This window comes from Halichoeres trimaculatus, unplaced genomic scaffold (assembly GCF_033239565.1).
Source record: "Halichoeres trimaculatus isolate MK-OKI-2021-1 unplaced genomic scaffold, fHalTri1.1 fHalTri1_scaffold_1, whole genome shotgun sequence".
NCBI classification, from domain to species: Eukaryota; Metazoa; Chordata; class Actinopteri; order Labriformes; family Labridae; genus Halichoeres; species Halichoeres trimaculatus.
The window spans coordinates 34,916,997-34,933,315 of NW_027437179.1; the positions used below are offsets into that span (position 1 = coordinate 34,916,997).

Below are 16,319 nucleotides of genomic sequence, written 5' to 3' on the forward strand. Positions count from 1 at the left end.
GCCACTTAATAGAGATACTCAAAGCAATTCAGGCCTCCTTCCTTTGATATATCTTATCTATTTCAACCACAACTTCTTAAATTTTTCAGATTGTCGTCTTAAAGCGAAAGTCAGTGTTGGTGCTTTGGGTTGCAGCCACTTCATTGTAACAGCTCTCCTCCCTCCTATCAATAATATCTTCATTAAATGGCATGAAGTTATAATTGTCCAAAAACTGGCCTTCTGATTTTTACTGTTTGATGTAAATGTGTTTCAAACTTGTCCAGAGCTGTTTTTTTGTGTGCATTCAAAAAGCCTGTTAAAGATTTTTGTATCAGTTTCTGAACTCTAAGGACAAACCAGAGTCCTGAGGTAAAAATGATTTCACTTTAGCAGGTACATTTTCCTGGTGAAAAGTATGTATCAAACAGGATGATGCAGTTACAATAGGATTGCACATTCTATTGGGTGGGAAAAACGCATTACGTTACAGTAATTCTTCTGAAAAATGTAGTTATAAGCAGGTTAGTGCAGTAGGATTAAAAGAAAATATTGGAGATGTATTGAAATTGTTATTAATGCAGTTAAAAGTTGGGTGTCTGGAAATATGAATAAAGATGGACTTCTTACCTATGATAGGTATTTCTAAAGTCTTGGCAAAATTAGATGTTTCAGAACATTTTTAATCCCATATATACGTTTTAAACTACATCACAACATTGCAAACTTTCAAAACTGTTTGAATGACCCCTAGTGTAGCTCTAATGTCAAAACTTTTTTTTGTTTCTGTTCGTTTCTCAGGGCCAGGCGTCAGAAAGAGAAGCAAATCCGTGAAGGAGGTGAAGAAGAAGACCAAGCCGAAGAAGACCAAATCAAAGTCGGGCCAAAGTGGGAAGAAGAAGAAAGCATCTTCAGTACGTCTTTTATTCCTTCCCTACAAACCACTTCTTATGTTCTATTTCTCCTTGAAACTTCACAACAACTCAGCATTTTCAACAGCATGAAAGTGACCACTCTGTTTACCGCTCTCACTTTGAAAGTTTCTCTCGTATACTTCATCTCAAAGCTCTTTGTGTGTGTTTTTTTTTTTCCCAGAGTGAGGAGGACTTTTTGGAGGAGTCTGACTTTGATGACATCAGCATCCACAGTGCCTCTGTGCTTTCTGATACCTTGGGGGCCGCCACCAAGAAAAAGGCCCGACGTGGGCGGAAAAAAAGGAAAAGTGTGTTTACTGTCTGTGTTTTGTTTTCCCTCCAAAATCCCACTGAAAGCCCCCTGAACCAGACTGTTTGATTGTGGCTAACGAGGAAATTAGAATTGAGATTTTTATTTGTTTTGGGGATGTTTCCCAGAGGCAGATGCTCCTTCTCAGCAGTGATTGTCCTCATAATATTTACAGCCCATTCTTTGTAATGTGTAAATAGTTTATATCTTACAATGTTGCATTAAAACTCAAGTTTCTGTAAATGGAATTTACCACGTTTACCTCTTTTTTTAACTTCTCCAGAGGAAGACGGAGATGGTTATGAGACAGACCACCAGGATTACTGTGAGGTCTGCCAGCAGGGAGGGGAGATCATCCTGTGTGACACCTGTCCCCGAGCGTACCACCTGGTGTGTCTGGATCCCGAGCTGGAGAAGGCTCCGGAGGGCAAATGGAGCTGTCCACACTGTGTAAGCAGAGCAGTTTGAGAAATAAATATCTTTGTGAAGTTTTATATAAAAGCTGTACAATCACAGGCTGCACTTCATTTAGTGTTATAGTTTATATAATTTATACTTTTTTAGATCTGTCCTACTCAGAAAGCTCAAGCACACATCAGAATTTTTTTTACATCTTTGTATACCTGTCTCAGAGATGTTAACAAACCTTTTTTTGCAAGTCCAAGTCAGGTCCCAAGTCTTTGTGGGGTCTTCAGTCTTAGATCAGGAGTCTAGGTCAAGTCTTAAGTCTCTAAAAAAATAAGTCCTATGAGCTTTTGTCATCTGCCTCTATCCAGTCTACTAAGAATACTGCACAGCTATATCTACCAAAAGCATTCAAAGCATTAATTGTATTATTATCATTCCTATCTATATGCATACAGTGTCAGTACTGTTTAGTTGTTTGTTATATGATCCTATCCAGGTGAGTTTTCTGGTGCCTGATAATATTTGATGTGGCGGATCCAGCATCTTTGATCCGGATCCTGCAGACTTTGCAGTCAGCTCTCCTTTTGTTGGTGTTGTCCTGTTTGGAGTTTTTGTAACCAAATGTAATGACAAATGGCGCAGCAGCCATGGTCATAATCCGTTGTACACACAACCAATGCGTAAAGTGGTTACTATGGTTATCATAAGAAAGGAAGGCATCACATTAAGCTCATCAGTTTTCTCAATCTTAATATGCCAAGAAAGAAAAAAAAAAGATTGTTCACAAGTGCTAAAACACAAGTCAGAGTCGAGTCTGAAGTCTTTTGAGCACGAGTACAAATCAAGTCTAAAGTCTCTGTGCATCTGACTTAGGAGCAACTCGTTTCAGAATCACAAACTCGAGTCCCCATCTGTGATCTGTCTCGACTGTATTGTAATGAAATATCTGCAGATTTTCATGATCTGTACATTTGAATTTGATCATAAAAAATTATCCAAACTTGTGCAGTAATTTATTTGTTAGTGACATTTGAGACTGAATTAGTTCTTAGTTTGAGACCAAGGTTCAAGAGACTTTAATAATAATACTTCACATGCAACAAAGAAAACAGATAAAGCTCACAATCCAAAGACTGAAAAAAGTTTTGTGTTAAAAAGTATCATTTTCTCACCCTCTAGGGGAGGGCTATTCAACTCGAAATTCGAAATTTGATCGGGCTGAATTTTCAGACTAAGGACAGGAGCTGGGCCACACATTTTTAGCAGCAGAGTCAAGCTGCTGTGGTCCTCTCCTGAACTATGCAAATTCTGCTTTATTGTAGTACTGCTCTGTTTGTAAGACGCAATCAAACTCTTGATTTTAGCCGCCCCCTCGCAAGATCCCTCAGGACAGTTTGTCCGATACACGACATGTTTTTCAGCGTGGTGTCTTTGGACATTATAAACTTTCAGCACTGCAACACACTCGGTGCAGAGCAAATACATTGGTTTTGACTTGGTGGCAAAGTAAATAAACACTTTCAGGTCCACGTAGGATTAAACTGACAATTTTCCTTCCTGATTTTTTGTTGAAGGGTAGAAAGAGACATGCTATTTTCACCTATGTTGGACTGCTAATGTTAACTTTTCAGACACTCCTGCTCAATGACACAATGACACAATGCATTGTGGGTTAGTTGCTGGGTTATGATAGGTGTGGCTGTCAATAGTTGTAATAATTTTTCTAAGAATTTGTCTGAATAAGTAAAAGATGTTTTTCTCATTGGACCCAAATCCCAGTCACTTGGCAGCTGCTTTCAGGCCACTCGGGGGGTTGCTTTTGGGCCTCATGTGGCCCCCGGGATGCTAATTGAATAGGGTTGCTCTAGGGTTATTTAGTGGATGAATGAGGAGTCCTGACTCCTAAACTACAAGCCACACATCCAGTGTGGTATTGGAGTAAATTTAATGTTGTGTTCCTTTAAAATATCGAGTACAGGAACCTGAAGTTTCATGATGCACCACAAGCTGCAATCTCCTAACCTTCCAAAATGAAATATCTAATACACCTTTTTTTAAGTTGACAGAAAAAGTGGGATGGAAACTTTGAAAACCAGGGTTCATATTTTCATTTACTGGGGTAGAAAAGGTTTTCTTTTTGTTCCTCAAATCACTACTGCAGTCTTAGCTTTCAGATATTTAGCTTCTTATGTCCAGACTAAAATTAATGATTGCTTCATAAAATGGTTGAAAAAAACTCAGCAGGAAGAAGTTTGATTTGAAAAATTTTAGCTGTCAATCTAAATATGACCCTTTTGGCCCTCTGCCACGTCCCTGTTTCCCTGTTTCCTCCAGGAAAAAGAGGGCATCCAGTGGGAGGCTAAGGATGACGAGGAAGAAGAGGAAGAGCCAGCAGGTGAGGAAGAGGACGACCACATGGAGTTCTGCAGAGTGTGTAAAGATGGAGGGGAGCTGCTGTGTTGTGACACCTGTCCGTCTTCATACCACATCCACTGCCTCAACCCGCCCCTGCCCGAGATACCCAACGGGGAGTGGCTGTGTCCACGCTGCATGGTGAGCTCACGCTTACAGACAGTTTCTACATAGAGCACAACATGCTCCTCTACATGTTTCTTCATTCTTTTAAAAGTGCATCACAAAACAAACTGCACAAAGATTTTGGTTTAAAAAGAGATACTGTTCATCAAATGAATCCTCTGAACTTATCAAGCCGAGACTTTCTTATAAAGGTTTCATTTATGAAGTGAAAATGCTTTGGATGCAGTCAAATGTCTGGAATAATGTGGCAGTGATTTGAAAGAGAAATCAAAAGTGGTTTAGACATTTAGCAAAATGGAAACAGAAAAATCTTTCATTTCATTTTCCTAAAGCCTGGGGCTAAAACTCCTCTGTTGGTCTGTGAGGTTGTAAAGATGAACTGTATTTCTGGTGTAAATCTTTTTTTTTTAGTTTGTGTAGTTCCTCACACTCGTTTCTCGTTTCCTGTTTGAGCTAACCAATTAGCCTTTTAATGATTTAATTACTCTCCGTATTAATGTGAAGAAAGACTCTGTGGGTGGCTCTTAATGAGGTGGAGACAACCCAATTTAAAGCTTTTGTCTGGCACTAAACCCCCACTTAACTTTTTATGCGTTATTGCTGTGAAACAAAGTAAAGACTCCTGCATCTACCTCACACACCTCTTCCTCTGTCAGTGTCCTCCTCTTAAAGGTAAAGTCCAGAAGATCCTGCACTGGACTTGGGGAGAGCCCCCGTTGCCGGCTGAGCTGCCTGCAGGTCCTGACGGGAAACCAAACGACCCGCTGACGAAGCCTCCGCTCAAAGGTCACCCAGAGAGGGAGTTCTTCGTGAAGTGGGCCGGTCTCTCCTACTGGCACTGCTCCTGGGTCAGCGAACTGCAGGTGAGAGGACAAATAGAACACCTGAAAACAAAAGTGTCCAAAAACACAGAAGTGACTGTGAATAAACAGTTTATGGCTCATTTGAGGATCAAACCCAAAGGTGATTTCAAAACACATAAAACATTCTGAAAAAGCAGAATTTTAAACTGAAGAAACAAAAATAGAAAGAAAAAATAGATGAGATCAGAGCCATTTTAAGCCTTTTATTTCTTTAAACAGACAGTTTGGAGCCTTTCCTGTTTGGAGCCAATGTAACAGAAGAACTGATTCATTGTACAAATGAATACGGAGACTTTAGCCTGGTACCCCTTCTGCTCTGTGCTCAGCCTACAGAACCCAGCATGTTCCTCCAAATAAAGATTGTTTAGGCCATTGTGGATCTCCCACACACAGTGCCCTTAGAACTGGATGGGCGGCAGTGAGAGCACATCACTTATGCTATCAAGTGGGTCCTTCCTGTACCAGTGGTTTACCAAGATAGGCAAACGACACCCTTTACATGCCAAGACGTTATTCTTCCTTACAATAATCATAAATATGGGGCACTATTGGCAGTGAAACGGCATGCACAGACTTTTTTAAAGGCAGTGGCTAAAAAAAACGGTCATACAACACATTCACATCAGATCTTTTGACTACCTGATGAAGGGTTGAAGACAAAAATCAAATCAAAACATTCGGAGAAAGCCTTGTAAAGTTTCTTTGATTATTAAGACTGCATGTATTCCTATACAAAGAACATCTTGGATTTACATCCTTTTGAGGTTTGGGCTTATAAGTCTAATGCCATATATTGTGATGCCATCCAATACATTATTTTTTGCAGCAATTTATAAAAGATGCAACTAAAAATTCACTAAGCTGAATCCCTGGGGACATCTGGTCACCAGGTAGAAATGTTCATTTTTAAAATCAGCTTTCAGTGTTTTTCAGAGGTGGTCATTTATATCTGGTAGTGTTTTCTTGTAGTGGATTGAGCAGGAAATAGGGTAAGAGTGGGGAGTGACATGCGGAGAAAGGCCATATGTTGGATGTAAACGTGGACCACCTACTTGGGGGCAAACCTCATGGGGTGCAAGACATAAATCCCTCCTTTTTAAATGTTTTAAACTGAAAAATTTGAACTAAGAACTGATTTGTTTAAACTGCACTGAACTACTTTTAACAACCTGCCCACACACTTGTAGTTCCTCTAACAATAAAGTATTTAACTCTAAGCTTCAACATCCCACTACTGCCACACTAACCTCAGTTTTCCGTCCTTTTCTTTCTTTTTGTTTGTTTGTTTGTTTCTTTCTTTCTTTCTTTCTTTCTTTCTTTCTTTCTTTCTTTCTTTCTTTCTTTCTTTCTTTCTTTCTTTCTTTCTTTTATTTTTCTTTCTTTCTTTTATTTTTCTTTCTTTCTTTCTTTCTTTCTTTCTTTCTTTCTTTCTTTTTTTTTTTCTTTCTTTCTTTCTTTCTTTTATTTTTCTTTCTTTCTTTCCTTCTTTCTTTCTTTCTTTTCTTTTTTTTCTTTTTTTTCTTTTTCTTTCTTTCTTTTTTTCCTTTTATTTTTTTTCTCTTTTATTTTTTCTTTCTTTATTTCTTTCTTCATTTTATTTTTCCTTTCTTTCTTGTCTTTTTCTTTTTACTTTCCTTTTTTTCTTTCTTTTCCTTTTTTTTTTCATTCTTCCTTTCTTTCTTTCTTTCTTTGGATATGAGCAAATATTCAAACAGAAGAAAACCAATGCTTCAACAAAAGTAAACAGACCCCCCCCCCCCATAAATAAATAAATAAATAAATAAAATAAAATAAAACAACATCAACAACATCAAACAAACAAACAAACAAACAAAAAAAAAACCAACAACCAAGGAGCCATATAAAATATTTGCACGTTCAAGACAAGTGAGAGGGAGTCAAAAATTATTTAGTCTCACCCCTTCACCTTACATTAGTAATCAATAATTCAATTTACACACTTCCAAAAAAAGCAGAAGCAAAATATACCAAATACTAACAACATATTAAAACAAACTGTAATAAAGAGAAAACTCGATAAATGAGAAAAGAACAAAAATGGTATCACCCTCTTGTAACCTTTATAGTGTCAGATCCTTGTATCTTTTAAGAATCAGGTTTGTGTATTTTTTCCTTGAACTGCTCTATGTTTGAAAAATTTAAAGTCTAACTCCATGAACCTTCCTCAGCAACTGCTGCTAAATCTTATATACTTATGATTTCTGAACAAAATAATTCAACAAAAATTTTACAGAAAAATCTATAGACTTGATAATAGTGATGTGAAAACCAGAAAGTAGGTCCAGTCTGAAATGAACAGCTTGTCAGGAAGAGGAGGAACTGTTTGGGACTTCTTTGTTAAAGGAGAACAAAAACAACAAACACAAATGCTATTAGGCCCTCAGCCCTGAAGAAATGTTTGTCTATGAGTGCATTTTGTTATGCATGTCAAACAATGCAAACTACATTAGCGAGCAATAAGCATTCAGTGGCCTCACACTGAGCAGACGTTTAATTTACTGATGTCTAAACAATTGCTTGTTTAGAAACACGACAGCTTTAATTCATTTTGCATCCACCTTCTCCTCATTAAATCTTATCAGGATCTTGAACTCCTTGATTAAATTTGTCACAATACCGCTGAGAGATTATATGTTGTAAGAGAAGCCAGAGGTGTTGCTGAGTGAAACTGAGCAGAATTGATTGTTTTCGCACAGCTGGAGCTCTACCACACGGTCATGTATCGGAACTACCAGCGGAAAAACGACATGGACGAGCCTCCGCCGTACGACTACGGCTCGGGAGAGGAGGAGCTCAACAGCGAGAAGAGGAAGAGCAAAGACCCTCAGTACGCTGTGATGGAGGAACGCTTCTACCGCTACGGCATCAAACCGGAGTGGATGGTGATACACAGGATAGTCAACCACAGGTGGCTGCTCACACTTACACCAAGTCTTACATCAGGGAACACTTTTAAGACTTCTGATTTTAAGCTGGAGCTCAGTTCGGTTTGTGCTGGCTGTCATCTTGCCTTCCACTTTGTCTACTTATCACTTTATTCATGGAGATTATTCCTACATCACAGCATGTTCAAGCATGAGAGGTGCCTGCAGAGTGTAAAGAAAAAGAACGGCAAGTTTAAAGCACGAGACAGGGTGACTGTTTCTCCCTCCAAAAGGAGCAGCAGGGTTCTGTTCCCATGATATTTCCAACTTTTTTTATATGCATAATTATTTAAGACAGATTCAGAGTTAATATTTGAGCATGTTGCTCCTTTTTCAGTTAAAGTTGGATTTCTCGATAAGTTTATTAAGCAGCATTTTTTGTTAGACATTGCTGGATTGATGTGTTTTAGAGATATGGCTTCATATCATAAGGTGTGAAGCAGCAGTAACCCACCACAAACTGTTGCTCACCGTGTTCCAGTTCTTTGTGATACGGCACAAAATTTGTCAATTGAACAAGTTATCCACTAAAATGTTCAAATTCAAGGGGCTTCAAGGGACTTTGCTTCAATCTTACCAATTGATTTCTTATCTTTGTTATTTTTCTGGACGCATGGGAATTCATTTATGTCAACAAACTTTAACCTTCTTCAGCAAAAAATGTGTTTTTGATCAGCCTCTCTCACGTACTGTGCTCTGTTTGTTTCCTTTCATCCAGTTTTGATAAAGACGGAGACGTCCATTACCTGATCAAGTGGAGAGACCTGCCCTACGACCAGTGCACCTGGGAGGTGGATGACTTCGATGTCCCTGAATATGACAGTCATAAAGCTTGTTACTGGGACCACAGGTTCGCTTTCAACTTCACCTTAAAGCTAGTGAACACACTGTTTATAGAAATCAGACCGCAAAGTTCTTTCAAAGAATATGAAAACTCATTGGTATGTTACCCAAAATTTGTCTCCTAATTTCACTCATGTGCCGTCAAATTTCAGCTCCTCTGTTTGTTTGTTTTTTTTAAAGCACCAAATTGTTCTGTGTATTGTCATTCTTGTATCATTACCCATCTATTTTTTAGGGGTAAGTATTGACAAGGACCTCACGATACGATATGCATCACGATACTTGGGTCACAATAAGATGGTATCATGGTATCACAGTATTTTGATATTGTGATTAGGGATGGGTACAGGATGGGTACCTTTCACATTTGAAAAGATACGGTATCAATGCCCGGTACTTGGAAATCAGCAGCAGTACTTAATGGTACCAATTTTTGGTACTTTTTTGTGTTTATGTGGTAAAAAATATCATTTTTTTACTGATAAAGTATGAAAGTTTTTCAATTTGATATATTTATTCTTCAATATATAACCTTGCAATGCTGTGTTCATGTCTAGGATGGAAAATTGCCTACTCTTCCACTTCCTCACAGTCACAAGGATGCATTTAGGTACCTAAACATGGTACCTTTTGGTTTTACCTTGGTACTTTTACTTGGTACTTACCTATAAAAGTACCTGTTTTGGTACCCATCCCTAATTGCAAATCAAATGCAGTGTTACATACACATGCTCAACTTGAAAACATGATTTTAGAAGTCTACTACACTATCAAAAGTTGAAATTAAAGTAAATTTAAACCAACTGACTCCAAAATAGAGAGACACCATTGATATTTAAGGCATCAAAACCCATATTATCAGGTTTATGGAATAAAATTTTTTGAATGCATTCTGTATTATACAGTCTATGGGCAGCATACAGCTGAATAACTCTTCTGCGCCATCCACTGCAGTGGAGGTGCATAGTTGTAATTTAACTCCCAACTTTTCTAAAGTATACATTTTTCTTTTTATAAAAATAGCAATAGAATAGAATAGAATAGAATAGAAAATACTTTATTTATCCCCGAGGGGAAATTCAGGAGTCACCGCAGCATTTAAGAAAACAAAAGTAAGAAAGAGTATAGAAAGTGCAAAAAAAAAAAAATATTATCAATAATATAATAATAATAATATAATATTATCAATATTAAGAGTTGAAATATCTATATTTTGTATCAGAGGTCAAAGTATCACTTTATGTTGCCATACGTATATTTTTTCACACCTCTACTATTTTTATCCTTTGTTAATCAAATATAATTAAATTTTCCATCTTAGGTAACATCATGAAGTTTGATGGTAACATCCTAATTTTGAATATTTATAGCGCTTTTCTCATGTTGAGTTGTGTTTCTTGCACAAAAAGTCTCAGATGTTTAATTTAAAAGGATTTACAACTTGTTTGAACATATTCTCAGTTAATATTTTGAGGATATTTTTAGATTTTAAGGAGTAAGGATGCAATCTTTCTTGTGTCCATCCTCTTCCCTCTCTCTACATGACTGTGATGCTTCTGATTGAGATGTTTGGTTCACCATGTTCCTGCAATTTTTCCTTTTTTTCAGGGAGCAGATACTCGGGGAAGACCAACGCCCCCTGGTGGTTAGAAAAGGAAAGAAAATCAAGGAGGATCATCAGAAGAGAGAAGTCCCTCCAGACGCTCCCATCATAGATGTACGTTTGGTTTCATAACTTCTCTTGGTTCATAACGGTCTGTGCTGTTATTGGCTGCTCTCTGCTGCAGCACTAGGGAAGTCTGATTTCTCTTATTTTATTACTTTTAAATTGTAAATACTGTATTAAAAAGAGAATCAATCTTTTCCTCTTGGAACTAATGCACTGATATCCCTGTTCAGATGCAAACATAAAACACAAATGTAAATGTTAAAATGAATGCCATTACACATTCAGAGCAGTCCATGGCTCGCACTGCGTGAGCATCAACCTATCAGCACCATCTTATCCGCCTGTCATATTATCAGGAAAGTTAATTTGGGGCCAATCCCAATATTGGATTTTAAAGTGGTTATCAGCTGATTCAGATGATGTGCCGATATTATCACACATCTCTGAGCAGCTCTGTTGGTGTGAAGCCACTAATTATCATCACTTAGCATGATAAAGGTGCTCTACTTAGACTCTAATGCGGTTTGTGTGTTTTTTTTTTTTATTTAAGTCAGGCTCAGTGATGCAAAAAATCATGATGATAGCACTTAAACAGTGCCCTAACATTACTTCTGTACTCCCATCCAAACAGCCAACGATTAAGTTTGAGCACCAGCCATGGTACATTAACGCCACTGGGGGAACATTGCACCCTTACCAGCTGGAGGGGCTGAACTGGTTAAGGTTCTCCTGGGCGCAGGGCACAGATACCATCCTGGCTGATGAGATGGGTCTGGGAAAGACTGTGCAGACCATAGTGTTCCTATACTCACTCTACAAAGAGGTGAGGGCTGATCGTTTTCTCTTCTGTTAATCCTAAAGAAAAGTTCTGTTCGACTTCTTCCTGTGAGGTGAAAGTCGCTTCATTATGATTTTTCTCTTCCCTCCCTCTGTCTCTCCAAGGGTCACTCTAAGGGGCCCTTTTTGGTGAGTGCGCCCCTCTCCACCATCATTAACTGGGAGAGGGAGTTTGAGATGTGGGCTCCAGATTTCTACGTAGTGACTTACACCGGAGACAAAGACAGCCGAGCAATCATCAGGGAGAATGAGTTCACCTTTGAAGAAAGTCCAGTGAAGACTGGGCGCAAAGTGTTTCGGATGAAGGTTTGTCCTGTTTAGTGAACGATCACACACCAGAGGAAGGGTTTTATTTGATTTGATATGATGAAACATGAAAACACACGGATAATGTGATGATTAATGAGATACCATCAATACAGTTAGCACAATATAGTGTGCTATACTACCCTTTACTATGCTATATGATAAGATATTAGACAATCAGTATGAAACAATTTAACACAATTTGATAGTAGGGGATAGGATACATTAAGGTAGGCTATTTGATACTTCATGATCAAAGCGATACAATGTGAGTTGATAATTGACAGGAACCTCAAGATACAATACCCATCACGATACTTGGGTCATGATACGATAATATCGCGATATCACAATATTGCGATATCTTGCAAACTTCTACACAGTTAACTATGTGATTCAAAACAACTTTTCTATTTTGTTGTGTTTGAAATAATAAAAGTCGGACACAGGGTTTCATTCATACACTTACCTTGAAAACATAAAGTGCATCAAGTTTGTCACTTAAACTACTGTGACATTTAACTATTGTTGCAAAAAAATATTGGGTAAAACTGATAAATGTCACTTGGTGTAACCAGTGTTACTCATAAAAGTCTAATGTTGCGCAAAACTCGACTATGACTGTTATTTTAGCAGTCTACTGCATTGTAAAAATTAAACGTAATATGATTTTAAACTAAGTGACCCAAGAACGGAGAAAAAAACACTGATGTTTACAACATCAAAACCCACATCATCAAGTTTAGGAATAAAATATTTTAAGAATTCTTTTAGATTATATTTACTATATATTTTATGGGCAACATACAGCAGAGTAGCTCTTCGGCGCCATCTGCTGCAGTGGAGGTGCAGAGGAGTATTGTACCAACCATAACCATAAGCACTGTCAACAGACGCAAACCTCTTCAACGATGGATTTTGTGGTTGACATCCTCAAAAATCTGTAGCACATCAAATCTTTTCCATCATCACATGACCCACATCTAAATTGTTCAACTCATCGTACATTTCCCACATGTTATTCCCTGACTCCACTCTACAGAAAGATACTCCTATCAAGTTTCACGTGCTGCTGACATCCTATGAGCTCATCACGATTGATCAAGCCATTCTGGGCTCCATCACGTGGGCCTGCCTAGTGGTGGACGAGGCCCACAGACTGAAGAACAACCAGTCAAAGGTAAACCAGCATATCTGACATTTACTGTTAGCGAGGCAGTTTGGGGTAAAATGTAACTGGAAATAGCTGTAACACAGGCAGACATTACACGTTTTCATATTTTGATGTGTCCCCTCTAGTTTTTCAGAATTCTCAACGGGTATAAGATCTACTATAAGCTGCTGCTCACTGGGACTCCTCTTCAGAACAATCTGGAGGAGCTGTTCCACCTGCTTAACTTCCTCACCCCAGAGCGCTTCAAGTAAGTCCTTCCTTTCCTATATTTATCTTCAACCCCCATTTCTGTTCTCATAGACTGACACATCTTGCAAAAAATTCTCCACTTTACCTCACATCTTTATTTGGTTTGTCCTTTTCTGTGCAGCAACCTGGAAGGCTTCCTGGAGGAGTTTGCTGATATCTCAAAGGAAGATCAGATCAAGAAGCTCCACGACCTGCTCGGCCCTCACATGCTCAGGAGGCTGAAGGCTGACGTGTTCAAAAACATGCCTGCAAAGACAGAACTGATTGTCAGAGTGGAGCTCAGCCCCATGCAGAAGTAAGCTTAGAGATACAAGAAAAAGCAATATTAGGAGATGAAATCTTAGACTAGACCAATTGAGTAAACACATAACAAATGTCATCATATGATTTATAGCCTTACTCATCACTTTCAAGCTAAAACTTTGAGTTCAAGACATTGATTTTGAATCTGCTAAAGGCTGGTACACATTACAGGATTCTCCAAAACTTCACACATTTAGAGAACACACAATTGATGATAACAAAAGACAGATCGCACAAGATTTCTCTCTCCTGATCTTACAGTGTGTGGTCTGCACTCTGAGGACACCACACACTAACAGATTCTTTAGCAGAGCTTCAGCTCCTTCACGCTCAATATTCTAAATCTTGCGTAGTAAAACGGGACTTCGGTGTAAATAAACATGACTGACGTACGGGATAAAGCAAAGATGTTTGTGTTCAGCCTCTAGAATTTCGAAAAAAACACAAAAGAAAAGAGATTATGGAAAAGGTTGTGGAGACGGCAGGGATATGGACTGTTTGAATAACAATGCGAGTTGGAGGTGAGTAAAGTTGTTTTAAGTATTACAGATAGATTTCTTACGTCCTATTCGGTCAGTCAGCTGAGTCAGCTTACGTCTTGATTGGCTTTGCTCCTGTACACGTGACATTACACGCTGTACCTGCTCAGCTCCTCTCAGTGCGCCCCACACACTACAGGATTTTTAGTCGCAAATATCAAACATGCTCATTATCTACGATCACTGAATCGGAGGCTTTCCGAGCGGCTCCGACCAGAAAAAATCACTCTCAACACACCCCAAACCACAGGAAAATCACACGTGATGTCATCAGACAATCTGGCCTTTGCTGGCTTTGATCGTAAGGGGAAGATCGGGACAAAAATTAGCCCAATTATCCTGTAGTTTGTACCCGCCTTAAGTGTCATAAAACTTCTGATCCCTGCAGGAAATATTACAAGTTTATCTTGACGCGGAACTTTGAGGCCCTGAACTCCAAAGGTGGAGGGAACCAAGTGTCCCTGCTCAACATAATGATGGACTTGAAGAAGTGCTGCAACCATCCCTACCTGTTCCCCGTGGCTGCTGTGGTAAGGCACAACATGTTTGACAAAGTAAAACATTTGATTTCATTCATGAGTCCAACATTTTTAGATTGTCAAGTTGAATCCTGATGAATTGAAGGATATTTGTTTTAAGTTGTAAATCACGGCTTCTCATAGAAATCCTGTCATTTAAGTATGTCATGTTTCTTTAATCAATGCCTGGATTTGATTTCTGTCTTTGCAGGAAGCTCCCGTCTTACCCAACGGTTCGTATGATGGTAACCTGCTGGTAAAGTCCTCAGGAAAACTGACGCTGCTTCAGAAAATGCTGAAGAAACTGAAAGATGAAGGACACAGAGTCCTCATCTTCTCTCAGGTATCAGTTCAATAAGATCTGTCTGGGCTGCGAGCCATAGCTCTCATTGATTGTTGGCTATGGAAATCTGAAAAATCCTGTTCGTATTTAGCGATGCCAATATCAATGTCAGCCGTGGGTGCGAAGTTTTCTGATGTTCCAGACGTCCAATCAAAAATCATTAGAGAGAAAAATACAGGCTTTTCTGTTTTTTTCATTAACAGTTTCATTAAGCTTCATCTGAGTGACAGAAACTCTGTTTTGACAGATGACAAAGATGTTGGATCTGCTGGAGGACTTCTTGGAGTTTGAGGGTTATAAATATGAGCGCATCGATGGAGGGATTACAGGAGGCCTGAGGCAGGAGGCCATTGACCGCTTCAATGGTGAGTTTGATAATCCTAAATCTATCTGTGTGACCTTATGTGGGTGCATTTTCCCTTCTTGGCAGACTTCCCCACTTCTCTTTTTCTTTTCTTTTGTTACTTTTAAAATGATTTTAGAGACGTCAACAATGCAAGGGCACCTTAGCTTAAAAATATTTGAATTTATCATTTCACAAGTCCACCACTCTCTAAAATAAAAAGCAAGATTTCTCACGCTTCTTAGATTAGAAACTCATCTTTCACGTCTCAGAGGTTTCTTTCACTTTGTCTCTTCTTTTCACACACAAAATGACCTCTCCTTATGTTTGTGTCACAGCACCGGGTGCTCAACAGTTCTGCTTCCTGCTTTCAACACGAGCTGGAGGTCTCGGCATCAACCTTGCGAGTGCAGACACTGTGATCATCTACGACTCGGACTGGAATCCTCACAATGACATCCAGGTTCTGCTTTTTTAAAAACCTTCACGTAAACACTTGTATGTGTTTGTTGTAGCTCTGAGGCGCTGTAACTATTCCATCTTTTCTGCCCTCAGGCGTTCAGCAGAGCCCACCGGATCGGCCAGAACAAGAAGGTGATGATTTACCGTTTTGTGACTCGAGGCTCAGTGGAGGAAAGAATCACTCAGGTGGCGAAGAGGAAGATGATGCTAACACATTTGGTTGTGCGGCCTGGACTCGGTTCCAAGACGGGCTCCATGTCCAAACAAGAACTGGATGATATTCTCAAGTTTGGCACAGAGGAGCTTTTCAAAGATGAGATGGAGGCAGCGCGAACCATGGGTATGATCAAACATCAGAAGTTCCTCTTGTTGATGAGTCTTACTTCTGGTGTTTTTGCTGTTTGCTTTATCATCCCAAACTAATTAAAAAGAAGAATCTTTATTGGAGTTCCAGGCTGATAATTGACAACCAAACCGATCTGCAATTTCAGTGAGATCAGAGTGGAGGAATGGCCGTGACTTCTTAAGAAAGCTGTCCGTTGCTGTTTTAAAAATCCTCCTCGTTTTTTTAAAAGTCAAATACTCACAAAGTAATCCTCAAAGTGGTGACGGATGGAGGAAATGAAACCACTGAAAGATCCAAAATACCACTGAATCCATGTAATCATTTCAAAAGCTTTCTTTGAATCCAGTTCTTTAAATGTCAAAGCTTTAGGCAGAGAAAAAAATTTTCTCTGTAGACTTAAAAAGCCGTCCTTTAAGTCACTTCTCATCAC

The 16,319-nt window shown here is 38.9% G+C and overlaps 1 protein-coding gene across 5 annotated transcripts in view; it reads left to right on the forward strand.

The window, feature by feature from the left end:
- chd5 (chromodomain helicase DNA binding protein 5) overlaps positions 1–16,319 on the forward strand; it is a 61,598-nt gene that overhangs the window by 29,867 nt on the left and 15,412 nt on the right. For all 5 annotated transcript variants that reach the window (XM_074663641.1, XM_074663550.1, XM_074663467.1 and 2 more), the window contains exons 6-23: positions 781–893; positions 1,075–1,201; positions 1,487–1,653; positions 3,946–4,164; positions 4,806–5,012; positions 7,730–7,941; positions 8,676–8,807; positions 10,409–10,517; positions 11,101–11,292; positions 11,412–11,612; positions 12,655–12,792; positions 12,912–13,033; positions 13,157–13,330; positions 14,266–14,407; positions 14,607–14,738; positions 14,986–15,103; positions 15,420–15,544; positions 15,637–15,883. In XM_074663641.1, coding sequence (XP_074519742.1) covers positions 781–893; positions 1,075–1,201; positions 1,487–1,653; positions 3,946–4,164; positions 4,806–5,012; positions 7,730–7,941; positions 8,676–8,807; positions 10,409–10,517; positions 11,101–11,292; positions 11,412–11,612; positions 12,655–12,792; positions 12,912–13,033; positions 13,157–13,330; positions 14,266–14,407; positions 14,607–14,738; positions 14,986–15,103; positions 15,420–15,544; positions 15,637–15,883 — 2,877 coding nt within the window. The remainder of the gene's footprint in view (positions 1–780; positions 894–1,074; positions 1,202–1,486; positions 1,654–3,945; positions 4,165–4,805; positions 5,013–7,729; positions 7,942–8,675; positions 8,808–10,408; positions 10,518–11,100; positions 11,293–11,411; positions 11,613–12,654; positions 12,793–12,911; positions 13,034–13,156; positions 13,331–14,265; positions 14,408–14,606; positions 14,739–14,985; positions 15,104–15,419; positions 15,545–15,636; positions 15,884–16,319) is intronic.